Source organism: Danio rerio, chromosome 20, assembly GCF_049306965.1.
Source record: "Danio rerio strain Tuebingen ecotype United States chromosome 20, GRCz12tu, whole genome shotgun sequence".
In the NCBI taxonomy this organism is placed as follows: Eukaryota; Metazoa; Chordata; class Actinopteri; order Cypriniformes; family Danionidae; genus Danio; species Danio rerio.
In genome coordinates, this window is record NC_133195.1 from 54,727,501 (window position 1) to 54,752,653 (window position 25,153).

General features: G+C 34.1%; 2 protein-coding genes across 2 annotated transcripts in view; one reads left to right on the forward strand and one right to left on the reverse strand.

Moving 5' to 3' along the window:
• Positions 1-25,153, reverse strand: part of mia3 (MIA SH3 domain ER export factor 3) — a 449,969-nt gene that overhangs the window by 61,322 nt on the left and 363,494 nt on the right. The window lies entirely within an intron of this gene.
• thbd (thrombomodulin) lies at positions 18,654-22,733 on the forward strand. Its single transcript, XM_073933799.1, has 2 exons — positions 18,654-20,954; positions 22,480-22,733. The coding sequence occupies exon 1, from the start codon at positions 18,852-18,854 to the stop codon at positions 20,397-20,399; it is 1,548 nt and encodes a 515-aa protein (XP_073789900.1). The 5' UTR covers positions 18,654-18,851; the 3' UTR covers positions 20,400-20,954; positions 22,480-22,733.

The following is a 25,153-nucleotide window of genomic DNA, read 5'->3' on the forward strand; positions in this document are numbered from 1 at the left end:
ATTCTGACTTCAACTGTACATATTTTTACATGATGAACAACTAATCAAGTCACAGTAAAGATCTTTCTAATGTTACAAAACACAATTAATTCTGTCATTTCAAGTTTATAATCATTAAACAATCCTGAAAAGTTCAATGTGTGGTGGGGAGAGCATGGCTAAACACTCAGGAAGGGGAGGAGAACAGGTTGGGACATCGGCGGCTGGTCAGTGGTCCAATCAGAAATAATAAATAGCACTTGTTTTCTCTAGTGATAGGGTCGGAGAGATAACTTATTAAGGGGACGGAAAGGACCATACAAGAGAGGAGAGTGACTGCGACATGCCTTGAAAATGAATCTAAGACCGAAGTGATGGTGTTTGGCCCCAGTTCCAACGTCGCTCATTCTGTACACCTATATAATCTCCAAACTTTCTGTAAGCCAGAGATTGTGAACTTGGGTTTTAAAATGGATCCTGAACTAAAGCTTGAAAGCCAGATTGGGTCTGTTGTTCGCTCTAGCTTCTTTCACTTGAGACAACTGGCCAGAATTAAGCACGTTTTATCGCACAAGCACTTTGAAACAGTAATCCATGCTTTTATAACCTCCCGCTTGGACTATACTGCAATGCTCTTAATTTTGGGGTGAGTCAGTCTTCAATCTCTCGACTGCAACCGGTTCAGAATGCAGCTGCATGTCTTTTAACTGCACTGTAAGAAAAAAAATCTTTAAATTTGGTCAAATGACTGGCAGCTACGGCTGCCAAACAAAAACCATAAAATTATGGTAAAATGTCTTTGTTGAAATAAAGTGCAAAAAATAATAAATCTACAGATATTTTCATTTAAATGTTTACAGAAAAACACTGTTATTTACAGACTTTTCCCAGATTATTACGATCAAATCCATTCAATAAAGGTATACACTAAGAGTTTACAAAGAAACACTGTTATTATACAGACTTCTCCTAGATTATTATGATCAAACATCATCAATAAAGTGACTGCACTAAAAGTTCAAGAGAAAACCATGTTATTTAAAAGAATTTTCCCTAAATCATTACGATTAAACACCTTTAATAAAATGCCAAGACATGCTCATGATCGTAATTTAACAGTTTTATTTTGGATCAAAAACTTTTGGAAAAAAAACAACAAACGAGATACAACTGATTAAAATTCCCACAACTTTAAAATTACAGTTGTTACATTTTATTGAATAGTGTTTATGTAAAACATGTAGAGGTTTAAGTTATATGGAATGATTCAGTTACAGATCTTAAATGAAATAGAACTGTAACATGAAGGGGACGCTGACAAATGAGTGCAGATCCAAAGGCAAGCAACAGTCAACACAGGGGCAAACAGATGTAACATTTTGCAGGGAATCCAGAGTCATGGTCAAATAACAGGCAAATGGTCAGTCCCGGCAGCAAACAACGTAAACAATTAACAAACAAAGCAAGAGAACCGCATCATAATGTTCACAGTAGCAGTATAACAAGACTAAGCAATTGGTACGTGCGTCTGTGCTGCTTTTAAAGTGCATGTAATCAGTTCATAACGATCCTCCGACTGTGTGTGTGCAATCAGCAGAATCTGAAACAGGTGTATGTGAGCCCTCTTGGTGTGTTACTTTATTAAATGGATTTGATAGTAATAATCTGGGAAAAGTCTTGTAAAATAACAGTGTTTCTCTGTAAACATTTAAATGTAAATACCTGTAGATTTATTATTTTTACCTTAATTTTATGGTTTTTGTTTGGCAGCCATTGCTGCCAGTCATTTGACCTTTTTTTCACGATTTTTTTTTTTACAGAGCAAGTAATTACAATTTATTACTTTAATTTTACGTAATTTTAAATCTACTGAAAAAACAGGAAAAAACACTGTAAATAATGTCAACTTTTTTGTAAAAAAAAAAACAGACAAATTGCTGTAATTTGTCATTACTTATATAGTACATAAAATAACAGTCAAGCCGTTAATTTACAGATAATGTTTGTAATTTTTACGAACTTTTGAATATAATTTAAAATAACAGAAAAAATACTGTATAAATAATACTGTAATTTCCCTGTATAAAAAACACAAATGTCAGTAATTTGTCTTTAATAATAAAGTACCTAAAATGAAAGACAAACGGTTAATTTAGAGAGATTGGTTGTCATTTTACTAAGTTTTGATTATAATGTGAAATGACAAAAAATTACTGTAAAAATTTTAAGGATATTTTCTGTAAAATTAGTTTTTTTTTTACAGTGTGAAACATCACCCCGGTTTTATCTTCTCTTCACTGGCTGCCCGTGCATTTCAGGATCCATTTTAAGTTGCTTTTATTTGCTTTTAAGTGTCTAAATGGTGCTGCACCCCTTTACCTCTCTGAGCTTCTCTGTCCTCACACACCTTCTCGTTCGCTCATGTCAGCCGACCAGCTCCTCCTGGGTGTGCCCAGGACCAGTCGAAAGCTCAGAGGGGATCGGGCTTTTGCTGTGGCTGCACCAAAATTGTGGAATGATTTGCCATTGCATATTAATCAAGCCTCTTCCATTACTGTTTTTAAATCTCTTCTCAAAACCTACTTGTTCAATTTGGTTTTTAGCACTGCATGAGATATGAAGACATTTTATGTTTATTTATTTATATTTTAAAGTTTGTTTAACTCTCGGTTGTCAGCACTTTAATCGACTGTGTTGTTTTAAAGTGCTTTATCAATACATTAAATTGAATTGAAAAAACTCATTAATTAATTTTTTTTTCAGCTTAGTCCCTTTATTAATCAGGGGTCACCACGGTGGAATGAACCGCCAACTTATTCAGCATATGTTTTACATATCCAGCTGCAACCCATCACTGGGAAACACCCATACACACTCATTCACACACATACATTATAGACAATTTAGCTTACCCAATTGCCCTATACCGTATGTTTTTGGACTGTGGGGGTAAAACTGTGGGGGAGAACATGCAAACTCCACAAAGAAATGTCAACTGACTCAGTCAAGGCTCGAATCAGCGACCTTCTTGCAGTGAGGTGACAGTTCTAACCACTGAGCCATTGTGTCCCCCTGTAGGCTACTGTCATCAAATCAGTTATTAGAAATGACGTATTGCAACTAATATGTTTAGAAATGTGTTCTCTCCGTTAAACCAAAATATTAAATAATACAAATTTAACAGGATGGCTAATAATTCTGACTTGCTCTCGAAGCTGGCTCATGATTAAGAAACGATGATGAAAGTTTCCTCAATAACACCATAAGTGATGATAGGTCTGAGAAACTGCAGTGAAATATTATATTAATTATAATCGTGAATTAGTTTAGTGTTTTATTAATTTTTTTCACCATCACACACACTACTATGAGGTAAAAGCATGTGGTAAAAACAAATCTCCCACACAGTGAAGACACTCAGAGCTTCGTCATTCACTTACTGTGAGCTCAACTCACTCTGGCCGATAACACATTCCTCAAATGTTTTCATGAATTAAATCACGTTAAATCTCAGTCCTAATACTGCAGAACAACCCAGAGACATGCGGAGAAAGAGTTTCTGAGCAGGAACCAAACAGCCTGACAGACAAAAACACAGTATTTAGGCTTCTTTTAGGAGGATTTTCACTCTAAAACTAGGTATATATGGAGGTAAATTGAATGCCATTTAAGACCTTCTCAAGGCTCTTTTCACGCATTTTAAGACCCTTAGCGTCGGTTTTATCCATTTTGGTCAGCAACTCTTTCACTTTCATTTACTACGGTTAAAGTCAAAATTATTTGCCCCCCTGTGATTTTTTATTTCTTTTTTTAAATATTTCCCGAATTATGTTTAACAGAGCAAGGACATTTTCACAGTATGTCTGATAATATTTTTTCTTCTGGAGAAAGTCTTATTTATTTTATTTTGGCTAGGATAAAAGCAGTTTTAAATTTTTTAAACACCATTTTAAGGTCAAAATTATTCGCCCTGTTAAGCAATTGTCTGCAGAACAAACCATCGTTATACAATAACTTGCCTAATTTCCCTGCCTAGTTACCCTTATTAACCTACAGTAGTTAAGCCTTTAAATGTCACTTTAATCAGTATAGAAGTGTCCTGAAGAATATATAGTCAAATATTATTTACTGTCATCATGGCAAAGATAAATAAATCAGTAATTAAAGATGAGTTATTAAAACTATTATGTTTAGAAATGTCCTGAAACAATCTGCTCTCAGTTGAACAGAAAGTGGGGGGAAAAATAAACAGGGGGGCTAATAATTCAAGGGGGCTAATAATTCTGACTTCAACTATATTGCAAGACAGCACAACTAAAGCAGGCCAAGTTTGATCAATAAATTTCCAGTCATTCATTTTCGCTTTGTTAAGTGGAGACTCACACATGACTTCACCCTTTATTTTGACTCAAAGATTGAAAAAGAAGTTAGTATGAAGCATACTGGTGTCGGATCTGTGATATCATGCCGCAGTTAGTGAGGATGGAGATGACAACAAAACCAGCAGGATTGCATGAATAAACTACACAGAAGAACCGCAGTACCTAATCTTTTTATCATCTCCTTTACTAATATTATACACAATCCCTACCTCAGAAAATGGCATTCAAGAATTAATACCTATTAAGGGCCTTCATTTTCTCTAAATTGAATTATCAACTTTTAGTGATGTTTTATAAACAAATTTCAGGGGGAGCACATTCAGTCTTTGATGAGGCTAAAGCTGCGGTCACACTGGGCTTTTCCTCCCATAGACTTCCATTCAGGGCTTCTGGTAGTACCTAGAATAGCAAAATCAAGTAAAGGAGGTCGAGCCTTCTCTTTCATGGCTCCTACACTCTGGAATAGCCTTCCTGATAACGTCCGAGGCTCAGACACACTCTCCCAGTTCAAAACTAGATTAAAGACCTATCTGTTTAGTAAAGCATACTCTCAATGCATCACCTAGCGGGTTCCACACTGGCTCCTACATCTTGCTTATATACACTATGAACAGCAGCTACGCTAATTATTTTCTTTATTCTCTATTTTCACCTGGGGATACTCATCCCGAGGTCCTCAGATTATGCGGAGTCACTGATTGGATCCAAGACCAGCGACGTGATGATCCCAAGGATTCCATATCCGGGACCAGGCCATATCCTGAGCTGCTGCTGCGCTGATGGTCGTGGGGAGTGGAGAACATGAGTCTGATTACAGCGACGCTCCAGGGACAGACGAGTCTTCGCTGAGGCCATCTTCCAGCCTAAACCACGACGAATGAAGTTCTGCACTAGACTTTTGGCCAGCGGAGAAATTAAAATGGTCTTGCCCAACTGAGTCTGGTTCTCTCAAGGTTTTTTTTCTTCACTCCCATCAGGTGAAGTTTTTTTTCCCTCTCCGCTGTCGCCACTGCCTCGCATGGTTCAGGATTGGTAGAGCTACGCATCGATGAATTGGCTCTTCAGTGTTTGAACTCTCAGTAATGATTAAATCACACTGAACTGAGCTAAACTGAACTGAACTTAAACATTAAAAACTGAACTACCCTGTTCCAGTTACTGAACCACACTGTTCCAGTTACTATGACCATTTATGTGAAGCTGCTTTGACACAATCTACATTGTAAAAGCGCTATACAAATAAAGCTGAATTGAATTGAATTGAATACGCACGTGAATGCGTCAGACTGGAAACGCAGGGTCATGCGTTAAGTTTGCAAAGTTCAAAAGTTTAAGCTTGGTGAACTCTGACCTGCGAAATCGCATCACTTGACTGCGTGAGACCAACCGAGGATCAAAACATGACCTCTCTGAACAGAAATTTAAAAACATGGAGAAATCGCTCGCTTTTTTAATGCCTAATAATCTTCTTTATTCCCACCCCTTTTCGCAACGCCGTACGACAGAATTGCGCACTCACAAACTCTAGTGTGACCGCAGCTTAATTCATCACACACACAATCATTATATTATCCAATCAGCTCAAGACCAAACCCCTTCAAATAGTCAAACACATCATACCTCTGTTTTCTCTTGACTTCAGCGTCCCTCCACCACCCCAACTCCACACTATTAAACCCAATACCTATTTAAATCTGAGGGGGGAGCGTTCTGGAGCCGGGCTAGACACTTCGCTTGGACCCTTTCTCTCTTTATCCTGATGAGGGGAATAACACAAGTTCGGGTGTCTTCCTGAGCTTAGAGCCCTCTCCCCAGACAGCACCGTATATACTGTACGCATATTCTACTCAGTCAAATATCTGTGAGTGTAAACTTGTAAAATACTCTTTAAGTCCTTATGAACTGCCCTGTAAAAATGCTGGGTGATTTTAACCCAACATTAAGTCAAATATGGACAAACCCAACGATGGATTAATCTTTTCAATTACATTTAAATGACATTTTTAAACATTAAACATATTTGTACCGACTTTGGATTAAAACAAACCAGAATTCAACTCAGCAAAACTGTGTTGAAATAACCCAGCTTTTTTTTTTTTTTTTTTGAGTTTACTTCATTTCATATTGAATATAATGTGTTATCTAAATTTCACAATTACAACATCAGATCACCCAGTAAATTCAATGTGAATTTCAGTATATTTTAAAAATGCTGGGTTATTTCAACCATGTGTGTGAAATATGGACAAAACTAACTGCTGGTTATATTCTGAATTAGAATTATATGATTAAAATTTAACCCATCAAACTCATGAACAAACCTTAAAGGGGTTAAAATATTTTAGTTTTTTACAGTACATTTAATTCCCCATGTAAAATAGCAAGTTAAATGTTATATAAAAATGTACTCAATGCTGGGTCAAACCCCTTGGGTTAATTCTTAAAATTAAATTGAAATCACACTCCTAAACCCAGTGGTCGGGTGTGTACATATTTGTGTCATTGTTGAATTAAAACAACCCTCCATTTTTAGAGTGCAGACATCGCTTGTAAATTTAACAAATAATTACATTAGATAACCAAAAAAATTCAATGTGAATTTAAGCATACTCTTAAAAAACGCTGGATTATTTTAACCCAATTTTGGGTGAAATATGGACAATACTAACTGCTGAGTTCATTTTCTAAACTAGATTTATAGGATCACATTAAGTCAATGTTTAGGTTCGTCCATATTTTACTCAATTTGGGTTGAAATAAGCCAGCAAAATTAAATAGTATTCAGTTGTAAAGCATGCTCTAAAAATAAACTTTGTTTTATTCACATCTTTAATAAATAAAACTAAATATAAAATACACTCTAAAACATGCTGGGTTGTATTAACTCAATCATTGGGTCAAATACAGACAAAAACAACAGGGTTAAAATTGCCATTTAAATGTAATGTAAAAAAAGTTGAAATCTTGAAACAAACCAAAACATAAACCCAAAATTTGGTAAAAAAAAAAAAAAAGTTTTTTCAATTAAATTTAAACGAAACTTTTAAAAAAATTAAAAACTTCAGATTAAAACAACCCAGCATTTTTTAAGCAAATTTAAACTCACATTGAAATTCACATCAAATGCACACTTAAACATCAGATAACCCAGTAAATTCAATGTGAATTTAAGTAAACTCTGTAGAATGTTGGGTTATTTCAACACAGTTTTATTAATTTATTAATATTATACACAATGTAATACCTCAGGAAAGAGCTTTTAAGAATTAATACCTTTACAGGGCCTTCATTTTCTCTAAATTGAATTATCAACATTTAATACTACTTAAGGCCTTATGAACTGCCCTGTAAAAATGTTGGGTGATTTGGGTTGAAATAACCCAGCACAATTAAATAGTATTCAGTTGTAAAGCATGCTCTAAAAATAAACTTTATTTTATTCACATCTTTAATAAATAACACTAAATATAAAATACACTCTAAAACATGCTGGGTTGTATTAACTCAATCATTGGGTCAAATACGGACAAAAACAAAAGGGTTAAAATTGCCATTTAAATGTAATGTAAAAAAAAGGGTTGAAATATTGAAACAAACCCAAACGTAAACCCAAAATTGGGTAAATATAATTTTTAATTAATTTAAATCACACTTTTAAAAATGTAAAAACATTTGTACCAACTTTAGGTTAAAAAAAACCAGCATTTTTTGGGACGATTTAAATTCACATTGAAACTCACATCAAATGCACACTTAAACATCAGATAACCCAGTAAATTCAATGTGAAATTAAGTAAACTCTAAAGATTGTTGGGTTATTTCAACACAATTTTGGGTGAAACAAGGACAGAACTAAACACTGGGTTAATTTTCTGAATTAAAAAAATAAAAGAAAGTAACCCAATGTTTGGGTTTGTCCATATTTTACCCAATTTGGGTTGATACAACCCAACAAGTTTAACAAGTATTTTCTTGTGCGTAACACAAAAAACGCTGAGTTGTTTTAACCTAATGTTGGGTTTAAAGTGCCATTTAATTTAAACAAAAATGAACCCAATAATGGGTTTGTCCAAATCTGACCCAACATTGTGTTACAGCTAACAACCACCCAGCATTTTTCAGAGTGTAGGAGTGGACGTTATGTGCATCGAGAGTCAAGTCTACAAATGTTTCTTACGCAGAAGCAATAAAACATGTCAAACATCAGCAGCTTCCCAAAAAACAAGAGGAAGAAAGGAAAGGGAGGATGTGTCCAACACTCAACAGACTGAGCTCTTCTGTGAAAAAAACAACACTCAGACCTCGCTCTGAATAAACCGCTCTGTTTAAGCAACTCCACGCCGTCTTTAAACACCAAGTTTAGTGCTCTTTTTATTCAGGTAAGATACAAGAAGGGGGTGTTATGGTGGTGCAGTGGGTAGCATGATCGCCTCACAGCAAGAAGGTCACTAGTTCGAGCCCCGGCTGGGCCAGTTGGTGTTTCTGTGTGGAGTTTGCATGTTCTCCCCATGTTGGCATGGGTTTCCTCCGGGTGCTCCGGTTTCCATCACAGTCCAAACACATGCGCTATAGGTGAATTGATGAACTAAGTTGGCCGTAGTGTATGTGTGTGAATGAGTGTGTATGGGTGGTTCCCAGTGTTGGGTTGTGGCTGGAAGGGCATCTGCTGTGTAAAACATATGCTGGAATAGTTGACGGTTCATTCCACGGTGGTGATCCCTGATTAATAAAGGGACTAAGGCGAAAAGAAAATGAATCATGATACAAGAGCACTCTAAATAACGCTGGATTGTCTAAATGTTGTGTTTGTTTATATTTGACCCAATGTGGGGTTACAACAACCCAGCATTTTAGTGATTGTGAACATGAGCAAAACAAAAGTTGAAATGGAAAGTGTGTTAAAGGGAGAGATGAGCTGAACGAACACACATGGCTTCTGATATTATGAAGCAAACGTGTAATTAAGGGTTAGTTCACACCTAAATTAACATTCTGTCAACATTTACTCGCCCTTCATTTCTTGCAAACCCATCACTGATAATGATAACAACCACAGACAGTATGTTTACCTCAAACACAAAACACAAGACACAAGATTGGGTCAAAAATGGACAAACTCCGTGCTTGGTAATTTTGGGTTAAAAATAATCCAGCATTTTTTAGAGTGAATCATCCACCGTCAATGCTTTGTCAAAGCAAAAGTTGGGTTGACATTTTTTGTTAGACAAGCGTAATTAACCTAACATCAGATTTGTCCATATACACTCCCCGGCCGCTTTATTAGGTACCCCTGTCCAACTGCTCGTTAACATTTCTAATCAGCCAATCATGTCATCACGTCAATGCATTTAGGCATGTAGACATGGTCAAGACGATCTGCTGCAGTTCAAACCGAACATCAGAATGGGGAAGAAAGGGGATTTAAGTGACTTTGAACGTAAGATGGTTGTTGCTGCCAGACGGGCTGGTCTGAGTATTTCAGAAACTGCTGATCTACTGGGATTTTCACGCACAACCATCTCTAGGGTTTACAGAGAATGGTCCGACAAAGAGAAAATATCCAGTGAGCGGCAGTTCTGTGGGCGCAAATGCCTTGTTGATGTCAGAGGTCAGAGGAGAATGGCCAGACTGGTTCCAGCTGATAGAAAGGCAACAGTAACTCAAATAAGCACTCGCTACAACCGAGGTCTACAGAAGAGCATCTCTGAACACACAACACCTCCAACCTTGAGGCGGATGGGCTACAGCAGCAGAAGATTAAATTTACAACACAGCATTTGAAGAGTCTCACATTCACCTGCGAGGATTACACCGTGGAAAAACGGTAACAATATAAAACGCTCTGGGTCTTGTATAATTCAACTAAGGCACGCTCTGACTGCTTCTTTCTAGGTGCAAAAGTTCTCACTGCCCTGTAAAAAAAATAACAATGACATCCTTCCTTTCTTCCTGAGGATATGAGTGGAAAGAAAGCGCCGTAACCTGCTACTGTTGGACAATACCTGCGCAGGAAGGATTTGACTGCACCCTGCTCCAGGATTAAGAGCGTTTACTAATACACGTTTGGGAATTATTTCTTAATTTAGAGCCGATTATGTGAACAGTGCTTATGACTGTGCATAACTCACACATTAAAAATGGAAAAGAATGTTCCTCTCCAACTACCCACAGGAGATCATTTGTCAAAATAAGAACAGGAGCATTCACTGAATAGAGAAATAAAAAATGAATGAATGAATAAAAAAATTAATGAATGAATAACCAAATAAATAAATGAATAAATAAATAACTTAATGAACGAATGAATAAATAAACAAATGAATGAATGAATAAATGAATAAACAAATGAATGAATGAATGAATGAATGAATGAATAAATAAACTAAATGAATGTATAAAAAATGAATAAATAACCAAATAAAAGAATGAATGAATGAATAAATAAACAAACAAACAAACGAATGAATAAATAAATAAACAAATGTGCAAACAAAGGAATGAATGAATGAATGAATGAATGAATGAATAAAAGAATGAATGAATGAATGAATAAATAAATGAAAAAATGAATGAATAAATGAAAAACTGAATGAATGGATGAATTAACAAATAAATGACTAAATGAATAAATTAATGAATAAATAAGAATACATACAAAATTAAATTAATGAATAACCAAATTAATAAATAAATGAACAAATGGCCAAATTAATGAATAAATAACACAATAAATGAATGAATGAATAAATAAACAAATGAATAGATGAAAGAATAAATAAACAATTGAATGAATGAATGAATGAATGAACAAAAAATAAACGAATAAATAAAATAAACAAATGAATGAATAAAAAAGGAATAAATAAATGAATGAATAAATAAATAAATGAATAAAGGAATAAACAAATAAAGAAATAAATGTAATAATAAATGAATAAATTAACAAATGAATGAATGAATCAAATAATCAATAAAAATTTGAATGAATAAATGAATAAATAAATACATGAAAAATAAATAAATGAATGAATAAATGATTAAGAAATAAATTAAACAAAATAAAAAATTAAACAAATAAATAAATGAATAAACAAACAAATTAAGTAATTAATAAATAAATAAAAATACGAAAGAATGAATAAATAAATGAATGAATGGATGGATGGATGGATGGATGAATTAATGAACTAACAAATTATTCAATGAATAAATAAACAAATAAATAAATGAATCCATAAATAAATGAATAAAAATAATACAAAAATAATATATAAATAAATGAATGAATACATAAACAAATTAATGAATTAACACATTAAAGAATGAATAATTAAATACATGAAACATAAATTAAATGAATGAATGAATGAATGAATAAATGAATGAGTGATTAAGTAATAAATTAAAACAAATGAACGAATTAATGAACAAACAAATTAATTAATGAATAAATACAAATACGAATGAATGAGTAAACAAATTATTTAATGAATAAATAAACAAATGAATGAATGAATGCATAAATAAATAAATGAATGAATAAATAAACACATGAATGAATAAACAAATTAATGATCGAATAATTAAATAAATTAAAAATAAATAAAGGAATGAATGAATGAATAAGAAATAAATTAAAACAAATGAATGAATGAATGAATAAATGAACAAACAAATTAATTAATTAATTAATTAATAAAAATACGAATGAATGAATAAATGAAAGAACAAATAAATAAATTAATTAATTAATTAATAAATTAATGAATAAATAAATGAATAAATGAATGAATGAATGAATGAATGAATGAATGAATGAATAATTAAGAAATAAATAAAATCAAACGAATGAACGAAAGAACAAACAAACTATTTAAATAAATAAACGAATGAATGAATGAATGAATAAATGAAAGAACCAATTAATTTAATTTAATTAATTAATCAATAAATAAATGAATTAATAAATTACTGAAGAGTAAATAAATAAACGATGAATGAATGAATAAACCAATGAATTAATTAATGTATGAATGAATGAAAAATAAATAAAGGAATGAATAAATGATTAAGAAATAAATAAAAACAAATGAATGAATGAAAGAACGAATGAACAAACAAATTAATTAATGAATAAATAAACAAATGAATGAATGAGTAAACAAATGAACGAATGAATTAATAAATGAATGAATAAATAAATAAATAAATAAAAACCAATCAAAAAAAAAGAAATCAACAATTGCACAAAGTAATGTTTTAGCCTGCAGCACTGCACTGAAACTATTTAAGAATTGAACTATTGTTTAGTGCAGCTTGATTTTGCTCATTCTCCGATTTATTATTTGACAAAAAAAATCCCTTTCCTCCGGCTTAGTCTCAGTTTTATCCGGGGTCATTCATTCATTCATTCGGTCTACTCCCTTTATTAATCTGAGGTACCGCCAACTTATCCAGCATATGTTTTATGCAGCGGATGCCCCTGATTGATGGAGGGACTAACCTGGAAAAGAAATGAATGAATAAATAATTAGTCTCATTTTTTAAACAAAAAGTCTATTTTTATGACAAAAAAAATGCACAAACGATTATTTAGCTTACGGCACAGTACTGACATTTTTAAAGAATGCTCTGTATTTAATTAAAAAATAATATGCATTCAATTATCACTAAAATCAACTTCATTCCACCCACTCTCTGACTGATTAATGGTTTGCTTTCATTCCTCGTGACTATAAAACAGCCCTGCTGATCTTGCTATGATTTCCTTTCATGGTTTGCTCTGGAGGGGAAAATGTAGGCAGACATCTCCAAAAACTTCCTCCATGATGAAAGCACAACTTGTTTGAGGTGTAACACAGACTGCGAAAGGAAATGAGAAGAAAGTCCAGCTCAGGGTGGGCTGTATTTTGACTTTATCAGTCACCGTGCACACCTACACACCTTCACCCCTATCAAAATATAAATAAACTCCCTTTGTTGAGGGCACAGATATCCACCCAGTTTCTCTGAAATCATGGAAACAATGAGGCAGAATAAAGAGCGTAAATAGGATGCTGATAAATCAAGCATCCGTCTACACCCTTAGGTGTGTTAAAGGGTCAGTTCACCCAAAAATAAACATTTACTCACCCTCAAGTGCTTCCAAATGTTTAAACGATCTTTTATTAGGATGAACACAAAAGAAGATGCTTTGAAGAATGCTGAAAACCTGTAACCATTGACTCCCATAGTAGAATATAAAAAAAGTCAAAGGTTACAGGTTTAACAGAATAAGGTAATCATAAAGGTTTGAAACAGGTAAAGGGTGAGTGAATGATCACATAATTGAAATTATTAAGTGAACTATCCCTTAAAGTGTGTACCTAAATATAAAGGTTTACAGTCTAAAAACATGCTGCTTTAATTTAACCCAATTCTGGGTTTAATACAGACCTAAACCAACTGCTGGGTTATTACTTTTATTATTATTAAATTACTAGGACTAAAATTATTATTCAATGTTTTAGTAAGTCCATATTTTACCCAATTTGGGTTTAAATAACCCTGCATTTCTGTGTAGTAAAGTTATTGCAGACTTTTATTTTGAAGTATTTCCAGCTGACATGGAATGTTAAGTAAGGGAGGGGCTTTTAATGTTGTGCTCCTCCAATCATCTTTCGCTCTCAGCAAACTATCTGTTGAAGGGGCGTGGCTAGGAATGTTTCACCCAATCCGTCTATAGGTGTAATCAAGCATCAGTTCACTCAAAAATAAACTTTGCTCACTATTTACTCACCATCAAGTGCTTCCCAATCTTTAATTCATAAGTTTAATGAGTTTCTTTAGATCTGATGAATACAAAAGCAGTTATTTTGAAGACTGTTGAAAACTCATTGACTTCCATAGTAGGAAAAACAAGTACTATGAAAGTGAATGGTTACAGGTTTTCGGCATTCTTCAAAATATCTTGTTTTGTTTAACAGAATAAGGAATCTCATTAAGGTTTGAAACAAGTGAAGGGTGAGAGAATGATGACAGAATTGAAAAAGTGAACTATCCCTTTAAGTGTGTACCTAAATATAAAGGTTAACAGTCTAAACAGTGCTGGATTATTTCAACCCAATTCTGGGTGTAATACAGACTAAACCAACTGCTGGGTTAATTATTAAAATTCAAATTAATAAGACCAAAGTTAACCCAATGTTTGGGTTAGGTTATATTTTACCCTATTTAGGTTTAAAATAACCCAGTATTTCTTAGAGTGTAGTAAAGTTACTTTTATTTTGAAGTATTTCTGACTGAAATTAAAAATTGAGAAAGGGACGGGGCTTTTATTTTTGTGATTTTTTTTTTAAAGCAGGTTAAATGGTATTTAAAGGGTCCAAATATTGTGTTGAGCCCCCTAAAACACATTTAAATTCAGCTAAACTCAAAGAATTTGGGTTTAATATTATTCATTCGTTGATTCATTCATTAATTTTCCATCGACTTAGTCTCAGTGGAATGTACCACCATCAAGCATATGTTTTACACAGCGGATGCCCTTCCAGCCACAACCAACTGAGAAACACACACACATACAGCCAATTTAGTTCATCAGTTCCCCTATAGCGCATGTGTTTGGACTGTGGGGGAAACCGGAGCCCTCGGAGGAAACCCACGCCAACACGGGGAGAACATGCAAACTCCAGAAATGCCAACAGGCACAGCTGGAACTCGAACCAGTGACCTTCTTGCTGTGAGGCGATCGTGCTAAACACTCAGCCACCCCAGAGATGTTATTAGTTAGAACTAAATTTAAGGAGGGAGACAACTTGTAAAATAGACCTAAAAGTGGATTTATATGTTCACTTTCAATGAAATATAGACAGATTGTGTGTGTGTGTCCGAGTTGTAACCAAACGTTTTTTCAATGAAATTTAAATGACACATTTTAACAGTGTTTTATATACAGTTGAAGTCAAAATTAGCCATCCTGTAATAAAAATTAATAGCCACACTGTAAATCCAATAAGTTAACTCAACCATTCGAGGAAACCGATTGCAATAAATCATTTAAGTTCAAAAACTCATCCTAATGAGTGCTGTAAACTTAATCAATTTGAGTAAACGAAGAAATTTGAACACCGTAAAACCAATATATGTCCGTCAAACCAACTGAGTACAGTAAAACACAATAAGTTAACTCAAACCATTCGAGGAAACTGATTGCTACAAACCATTTGAGTAAAAAAAAAATAATCTATTTGAGTATTGTGAACTTACTCTATTAAAGTTGAAGTAATGAGGTATTTAATTAACCCATTACCTTCAACACTGAGTTCAAAACTTTTTTCAAATGGGAAGAATTAATTTTGAGTTGACTACACTCATTTCATTTGGTAATGTTGACTGTTGGGTTTTACAGTGCATCAAAATATTTCCCAAGTAAAGTTTAAAAGAGTAAAGAAAATTTCACAATATTTCCTATAATATACACATGCCAGTGTAAAGTTTGGGATTTTTAAATGTTTTAAAATAAGCGTCTCCTACTCACCAAGGCTGTATTTATTTCATCAAAAATACAGCACAGATTGTAAAATATTGAAATGTTAGTGCATTGTAAAATAACTGTTCAAAAGTAGTTTATTATTTAATTTAATTAAGTCACAGCCATATCACCTGCAGCCCAAGACCAGTTACTCACTGAAGCTTAGCAGGGCTGGGTCTAATCAGTACCTGGATGGGAGACCACATGGGAAAACTGGGTTGCTGTTGGAAGTGGTGTTAGTGAGGCCAACAGGGGGCGCTCAACCTGTGGTGTGTGTGAGTCTTAATGCCCCAGTAAAGTGAAGGGGGCTCTATACTGTCAGAAGGCGCCGTCTTTCGAATGAGATGTTAAAGCGAGGTCCTGACTCTCTGTGGACATTAATAATCCCATGGCATTTCTAGTAAAGAGTAGAGGTGTACCCCAGGTGTCCTGGCCAAAGTCCCTCCTTTCCCTTAACCATCATGGCCTCCCAATCATCACCATCCATCGAACTGGCTCTATCATTGTCTATCCACTCCACCAATAGCTGGTGTGTGGTAAGTGCACTGGTGCTGCTGTGCTGTGCCTGCCATTGCACTATCCACGTGGATGCTGCACACTGGTGGTGGTCTAGAAAGATCTCCCTAGTGATTGTGAAGCGCTTTGGATGTGCGGGCATACACAATAAATGTGCTTTATAAATACACATTACATTACATTAATCATTTATTCCAGTGAGTTTTCAGCTACAGTACTCCAGTCTTCAGAGTCACATGGTTCTTCAGAAATCACTCTAATATTTTCATCATCATCATTAATGGTAATAGTAATAAAAGCAATAATGACTGGAGTAATATTTTTTTCTTTGACACTACATACAATAAGAAAGCGGTTGTTTATAAGTTTAAAAAGAATTAATCTTTATTTTACATTTATCAAATGCCGCCTTGATGAACAGAATAATTTTCTTAAAAAAAAAAACATGAAAAAATAAATAAATAAATAAATAAATAAATAAATAAATAAATATATATATATATATATATATATATATATATATATATATATATATATATATATATATACATACACACACACACACACACACACACACACACACACACACACACACACACACACACACACACACAGTTATAGTCAGAATTATTCACCCTCCTTTGATTTTTATTATTATTCTTTTTTTAATATTTCCCGAATTATGTTTAACAGAGCAAAGAAATTTTCACAGTATGTCTGATAATATTTTTTCGTTTGGAGAAAGTCTTTTTGTTTAATTTCGGCTAGAATAAAATTTTTGAATTTGTTAAACACCATTTTAGGGAAAAAATTATCAGCCACTATAAGCTATATATTTTCGATAGTCTACAGAACAAACAATCATTATAAAATAACTTGCTTAATTACCTTAACCTGCCCAGTTAACCTAATTACCCTAGTTTAGCCTTTAAATGTCACTTTAAGCTGTGTGGAAGTGTCTTGAATATCTAGTCTAATATTATTTACTGTCATCATGACAAAGATAAAATAAATCAGTTATTAGAGATGACTTATTAAAACTATCATGATTAGAAATGTGTTGAAGAAATCCTCTCTCCGATAAACAGAAATTGGGCTAATAAATCTGACTTCAACTATATATATATAATTTTATCAAAAAGTATTTTTCAATTTAGTAATACTAAATGGTAAGACTAAATAATAAAGTTTTTAATTTTTACAACAATTTTTAAGGTCAAAATTTTTTTTTCTGCAAATATCTACGTAAATTATCTACGTTAATTACCACCTGATTTACCTTATTAAGCAAGTTAAGCAATTGCACTTAAGCTGAATACTATCCTGAGATATAACAAAAGTAGCTATAATGTACTGCCATCATGGCAAACTACAACACAATCTCCCGGCAATTCATAACCTTTTGATTTAGTGGCTAATTTGTATGCATTTGTACAATCTAATTCGTACAATTTACGAATTGCTCATCCCCCAATGACGGTTGGGGTTAGGGGTGGGGTTAGGTGCCACGCCTCCTTTTTAAAATGTACAATTTTGCACGACTAAACTTGTACGAATTCATACAAATTAGCCAATAAACTGGCAAAACGTAAAATACCTACGTTTTCTCATGAGATTAGGCTGCAAAGTAATGTATTGTAATGTATTTTTTATTTATAGCCATGTAGGCCTAGGGTATTTTGATGGTAAGAGTAAGATCATTTTATTAACCAATATACTATTAAAAACATTAGACAGTAAAAACAACAAACAGTCGGCAAAAATATAGTGGTTAAATGTGCTGGCATATAGCAGCATGGTGCTCACGGTGACCCGAGTTCGATTCAATCTCGAGGTCCTATGCCAATCCTTCCCCTCTCTGCTCCCAATGCTTTCCTCCATGTCCTGCACTGTCCTGTCATAATACAAGTATTAAAAATAATTATAAGAAAAATAATAATAACAACAAACAAATGAATGCATAAATTAAATATGCTTTGTAGTGTTAGGTAGGCTACATGAAAAAAAAAAAAAGAAAAAGAAAAATTCCGGGTGCTCCTATAGCAAATAAAAATTAATCATTAAGAAAATGAGTTCTTAAATATGTTAAAATAAAAATTTAATCTCCGCTAAACACAAACAAGCACACACGCACACACACAGGTCTGTTTGTTTACCCCTCCTACAACTTCAGAAAGAGTGGGACATCTATTTGCGGGTAAGTTGGAAATTAATCCTCAGAGTCAGGATGGATATTGGATGTCCAACCCCCTGCGCGCCGGCTAGGATAGGAAACGAGAGAGGGGGGAGAGAAAGTGAAGTATCGGGATCTCTGCCAGAAAACACGAACTTCCTCTAATTTCTGGAGACATGGATGACATTATAAATCCGGCACGGCGCAGCTCAGACCCGTGAAATGCTCGCTGGTCACTTCTCCAAAATCACTTCAGCTCGAACATCTTTACATAACGCGTCCAGCAGAGATGAGAGAGCTCGTAATGGCGCTGGCGTTTGCTCTTCTGGGGGTTCACGCGAACAAATACATCGGCGATTGTGTAGATGGGAAATGTTTTGTCGTCCAGACCGACACCGCGAACTTTGACGCGGCGCAGAAAGTCTGTGAGGAGCGAACAGGACATCTGATGACCATCCGCACCGCAAAACTAGCCGATGTGTTATCTCGGTTATTATTAAAAGGAGAGTCGGGAAACTTCTGGATTGGGCTGAGATATGTCGGTAATGAGTGTTCAGATAGATTAAAGGGATATAAATGGATCACTGGAGATGACACGAGCCACTTTTCCAACTGGAAAAGAGAATCAGATTGTGCGCCAAGTTGTGTTTCGGTATCACAAAACGATCACAAATGGACAGAGAGACCGTGCAGTGACCGAATAGATGGTTATGTGTGTGAATATAACAATTTAAATCACTGTCCGCCGCTCAGCACTGATGAAAAAGTCCATTATTCGACTGCTTTTGGATTTACATCAAACGAACTCCTCAGAGAGATTCCCGAATTGACTAATGCAACAAGGCTTGATCTTAGGACCAAACACATTTGTTTTGACAGCGAGTGGCTTCATGCGCCCTGGAACTGTGAGGTTTTTGATGGTGGATGTGATTATACGTGTGTTAGGAACGGGCAGAGCTACGCATGCATCTGTCAGCCGGGATTTAAGCTGGACACAAACGGGATATCGTGCAGCCAGCAGCAGGACGATGACCCGTGCGCGCATGCGGGATGCGAACACGAGTGCGCGCGAGATAGCGGTGCGTTCGCGTGCACGTGTCGCCCGGGGTTTACCCTGAGTGCGGACGGAAAGTCTTGCAAAGAGAACTGCAAGCCCGGCTATATCAATGAAAACGGCGGATGCGTTGATGTTGACGAATGCGCAACAGGACCGTGTGAACACGACTGCGCCAACACTGAGGGCAGCTATCAGTGCGTATGTTTTGATGGATACAAACCGGCAGCTAAGGACATGCACAAATGTAAAATGCACTGTCCGGACATGAGATGCAAGGCTGAATGTGATCCCAATAATGATTACCAGTGCGACTGCCCTGATGGTTTCCTATTTGACGAAGATGACAGATATTGCGTTGATGTAGATGAATGCATAAGTACCAATGACTGTGACCAGAATTGTACAAACACACCAGGATCATTTGAATGTTTTTGTCATGAAGGATACGTGCTTTTGGACAATGGGGTGTGTGAAGACTTGGAGGGTTCAGGCAGCTCAACGCCTTTTGACCTTTTCATTCCCACAAGCAGACCCCCAACCGACCGGCCACTGTCCATTTCTGCGGGCAGTCTTTTGGGAGTAATGGTCTGCGTTGTTGTTTGTGTGCTGCTACTGGTCTGCCTTGCGCACTGCATACTGAGACGACTGAGTAAAACGAACCATTACGATACACATAAAGTCCACGATGAAATCTACGATTTTCAACAGGTGATTACTGAAAATGACAGCACACAACAGTCATTACCAAATACCAACAGGTATTTAAAGAGAGACATTTAAAAGCCAGCCAACACCGATCAAAGGTTTGGAAACATTAAGAGTCAGGCCTGTAGCCAGCCTGGTGAAAGCGGTGGTTCTTTTTTCTTAAAAAGTGGACCATTTTGCAGCTATTCACATCATTTTCTAATTAATTATGAGGTTTAAATAGGTTGCATTGTAAAGACATTTTAAGCACAATTTTTTTTTGCCGGACAAACTTGTTGGATGCACCACACTTTTTGATACGCCAAAAACATTTAATATCAAATATTATTTACATCATATATACAGTTGAAGTCAGAATTATTAGCCCCTTTTGATTTTTTTTCTTTTTTAAATATTTCCAAAATAATTTTTTACAGAGCAAGGAAACTTTCACAGTATGTCTGATAATATTTTTTCTTCTGGAGAAAGTCTTATTTGTTTTGTTTCGGCTAGAAAAAAAGTAGTTATTAATTATTTAAAAAACATTTTTGGGACAAAATTATTAGCCCCTTTAAGCTAATTTTTTTATCGATAATCTACAGATCAAAACATCGTTATAAAATAACTTGCCTAATTACCCTAACCTGCCTAGTTAACCTAATTAACCTAGTTAAGCCTTTAAATGTCCCTTTAAGCTGTATAGAAGTGTCTTGAAAAATATCTAGTCAAATATTATTCACTGTCATCATGACAAAGATAAAATAAATCAGTTATTAAAACTATTATGTTTAGAAATGTGCTGAAACAATCTTCCCTCCATTAAACAGAAATTGGGGAAAAATAAACAGGGGGCTAATAATTCAGGGGGGCTAATAATTCTGACTTCAACTGTACATCAACTACATTATATATTATCAGAAAAAAACTAGGAATGTGTTAAAGTTTTAAATTAAAAACTAGACCTATTGTCATTTAAATATCCTTAATTTAAAAAGCAAACTAGCCAGCACATTCAACTTTCCTCAGTCATGAGGAAGCAATAGCCAACACAGGATTCCGCTTGGTGTTAAAGCCTTCTACGATGGATTATTTTCATAAATTATGATGGGAAAATAGGACAAATGAGCTCATATATATAATTCTGGAATTTTTGTCAGTGATGGATGTGTCTTTCCAACCATCCGAACCCCCTTGGGTACGGGCCTGAGAGTTGTTCACCTAATTCTTCATAAATCAGTGTGCTACTACTTTTATCAATAAATATTAGGGTAATGCAAAATTATAAATATTATTATTATTATTATTATTATTATTATCAATACTGTTTAGGATCTATTGCAGAAACTGTGATTAGGGTACTATATAAGGACACATAGTTTAACAGCATTTATTTGACATAAAAATCTTTTGCTACTGCTTTAATTATTGATCGATCACTCAAAAAATTGCTGTTTGTTCAAACTACTTATTTAAAATGAGCTGAACCAAAACAATTCTTGAGTTATTTGAGGGAAAACTTAATTGTTTTATCTTCAATCCACTTAAATTTGTAATAACTAATAAGTTAACTTGATTCCTTTATGTTGTTCCAACACAAATCGACAGTGTGTAAGCCAGCATATTTACAGGGATTAAATGGGACCTTCATCAACTATATTTCTAAATTAAAACATTGTAGGGGAGAGTGAGGATGAAAGTACCAAAGCGATTTTCTGGGCAACATTTGCTTTCCAGGCTATAACAGCACATTCAGCATGCAGCTCGTGATGGTGCTGCCAAATATTAGCTGATTTCAGGATCTTATTATTATATAACAATGTCCCGAATTATAATTCAGATTTTATATATATATATATATATATATATATATATATATATATATATATATATATATATATATACACAGTTGATATATATACAATTGTATATATACATAGTTGTATATATACAATTATGAATTATATTAGCCCCCCTGAATTATTTATTTTTTCCCCCAATTTCTGTTTAATGGAGAGAAGATTTTTTTCATCACATTTCTAAACATAATATTTTTCATAACTCATCTCTAATAACTGATTTATTTTATCTTTGCCATGATGACAGTAAATAATATTAGACTAGATATTCTTCAAGAAACTTCTATACAGCTTAAAGTGACATTTAAAGGCTTAACTAGGTTAATTAGGCTAACCAGGCAGGTTAGGGTAATTAGGCAAGTTATTGTATAATGATAGTTTGTTTTGTTGACAGTCTGAAAAATATAGCTTAAAGGGGCTAATAATTTTGTCCTTAAAATGGTGTTTAAAAAATTTATAACTGCTTATATTCTAGTCTAAATAAAACAAATAAGACTTTCTCTAGAAGAAAAAATATTATCAGACATACTGTAAAAATTTCCTTGCTCTGTTAAACATAATTTGGGAAATATTTAAAAAAGAAAAAAAAAATCAAAGGGGGGCGAATAATTCTGACTTCAACTGTACATATAATTATTATTCTGTTTAGCATCTATTCCAGAAACTGTGATAAATGTTAGGCTACTATATAAGGACGCATCGTAAATTCAGAATAACAGCATTTATTTGACAAAACCTTTTGCCATTGCTTTTATTATTGATTGATCACTCAAAACATTTGCTGTTTGTTCAAACTACTTACTTAAAATGAGCTGAACCAATACAATTCTTAAGATATTTAAGGGACCACTTAATTGTTTTATGTTCAAACCACTTACATTTGTAATAACCAGGGCCAGACAGAGTCTGCGGATGTTTTTTGCTACTTCTGCTGAGAATTTTGGCAAAAATCTGTGGATTTCTGTGGAATTATTTTGGGAGTATCCAGCGGAGTATCATAACTAAAACTTTAATATATTAAATGAAAAGTAATAAATTACTGAATAAAAACTGAATATATTCAGATTTACACATTTACTCAAGTAAATAAACAGAATTAATGATGGGCTAAACATCTGCAGAAATCTGCGGAAAATCTGCGGAATTCTGTGCGTGAAGATTCCGTGTGGGCCTAGTAATAACTAATAAGTTTACTTGATTCCTTCAAGTTGTCCCAACACAAATAGACTGTGCGGATCCCAGCATTCTTTACAGTGAATAAATGGGTCCTTCATCAACTATATTTCTAAATTAAAACATGGTAGGGTAGAGCGAGGACGAAAGTACCAAAGCAATTTTCTGGAAGCCCTGACAACATCTGCTTTCCTGGCAATAACAGCACATTCTGCATGCAGATATGTTTGGAGCTGCCAAATATCAGCTGATTTTGCGACTGTGTCCTGCATTTTTGTCCAAATTTCAGTTTTTAGGTGCAAAAAGTAAATTATTATAGTGGTTCTAATTTCCTTCTCTTTTCATGCATCACAGTAATAATCAATATACAGGTTATTTAGTGCAATAACACATCCTTAAGTTTGCAATGTCCGAGTTTTCCAGTTTAAAAGTAAATAAGATTTAAATATCAAGAGTTCCTGAAACACCGTTTTTTATGTCCCAATTCTCAGATGTTTTATAAAATTACTGCATATTGCCAATAATAATAAACCTTTATAAATTGCAGAAAATGTTAACATTTCGCATTGATGGATTGCTTTTGAAACATTTAATGGAGCTTAAATTTAAAATGAAAATGCAGTATAATATTACTTGCAGAAATAAAGGACAAAATATGTTTGCAGTTAATATTAACAAGGTCATAGTCCGATATATTTAAAATAAACAAGATGAAGTCAGTAAATCTAGCAAAGATTGTGTTACATTTGACCCATCGGTGTGTTACTTTCATGCCTGCTGGTGGGGTGAAGAGGACAAATGTGCAACTTCTGTTTAAAGTGAAGATATATTGGAGTTGTTCTACATCGATACAAAATAAAACCTGCTTTTTATAGAGCACTCTTATGACTTAGTAACCACAGCAAAAATATAGTTCTGCTAAAATGTTATGTTTTAAAATTAAGTTTTTATGAAAAATGGTACTTTCGTCCTTGCTCTCCCCCTCCTTTTTAAAAAAATATTTATACAAAATGAAATCTTTTGGCATTACTTTTATCAATTAAACAAGCCCTTAATTATATTCATAAAAATGATGCATGGTACGCTTGAATGGAAATACAGTTTTGACGAAAACATGAAGCAGCTCAACTCTCTCAACATTCATTCGTTCATTTTCTTGTCGGCTTAGTCTCTTTATTAATCCGGGGTCGCCACAGCGGAATGAACCGCCAACTTATTCAGCACATTTTTACGCAGCGGATGCCCTTCCAGCTGCAACCCATCTCTGGGAATAACTCTGTCAACAGTGATATTCAAGTTGATCCACAAATCATCAAATAATGCAGGCCTGTAGATCTTTACCTCTAAAAGTGGACCCTTTGCAGCTACTTGTCTCATTTGCTATTAAATTAAGAGGTTCAAATACTGCATTTTAGTGACATTTTAAGCACTAATTTTTGCTGGATTAACTTGTCGGATGGTTATCATCATCACACTTTTTTGAGCAATGTCAAAGTGGCTATCATACTATTTTATGTTTACAAAAATTATGTTTAATTACAAATGTGCATTTAAACTGTAAGTTATTACAGTTTTATAAATAATGTAATGAGATAAAAAATTTAGAAATATGAAAAACATATTTTTTAAAACGCCAATTTCTTATCATCCATCATAAAACAAACAAACAATTAGGAATCTGTTCAAACTTGTTTTAAATTAAAAACTGTAGCCTATAGGAAAATAAACTGGCCAGCTTGTTTGCTCGCTCAGAATTTGTCCATTTAAATAAAAATTAATAATTAAAATAATTCTCCAATTGGTTATTTTCACAGTTTATAA

Bases quoted from the DNA above. Each gene is read 5' to 3' on its own strand.
- thbd (XM_073933799.1), top strand. From the start codon at position 18,852: ATGAGAGAGCTCGTAATGGCGCTGGCGTTTGCTCTTCTGGGGGTTCAC.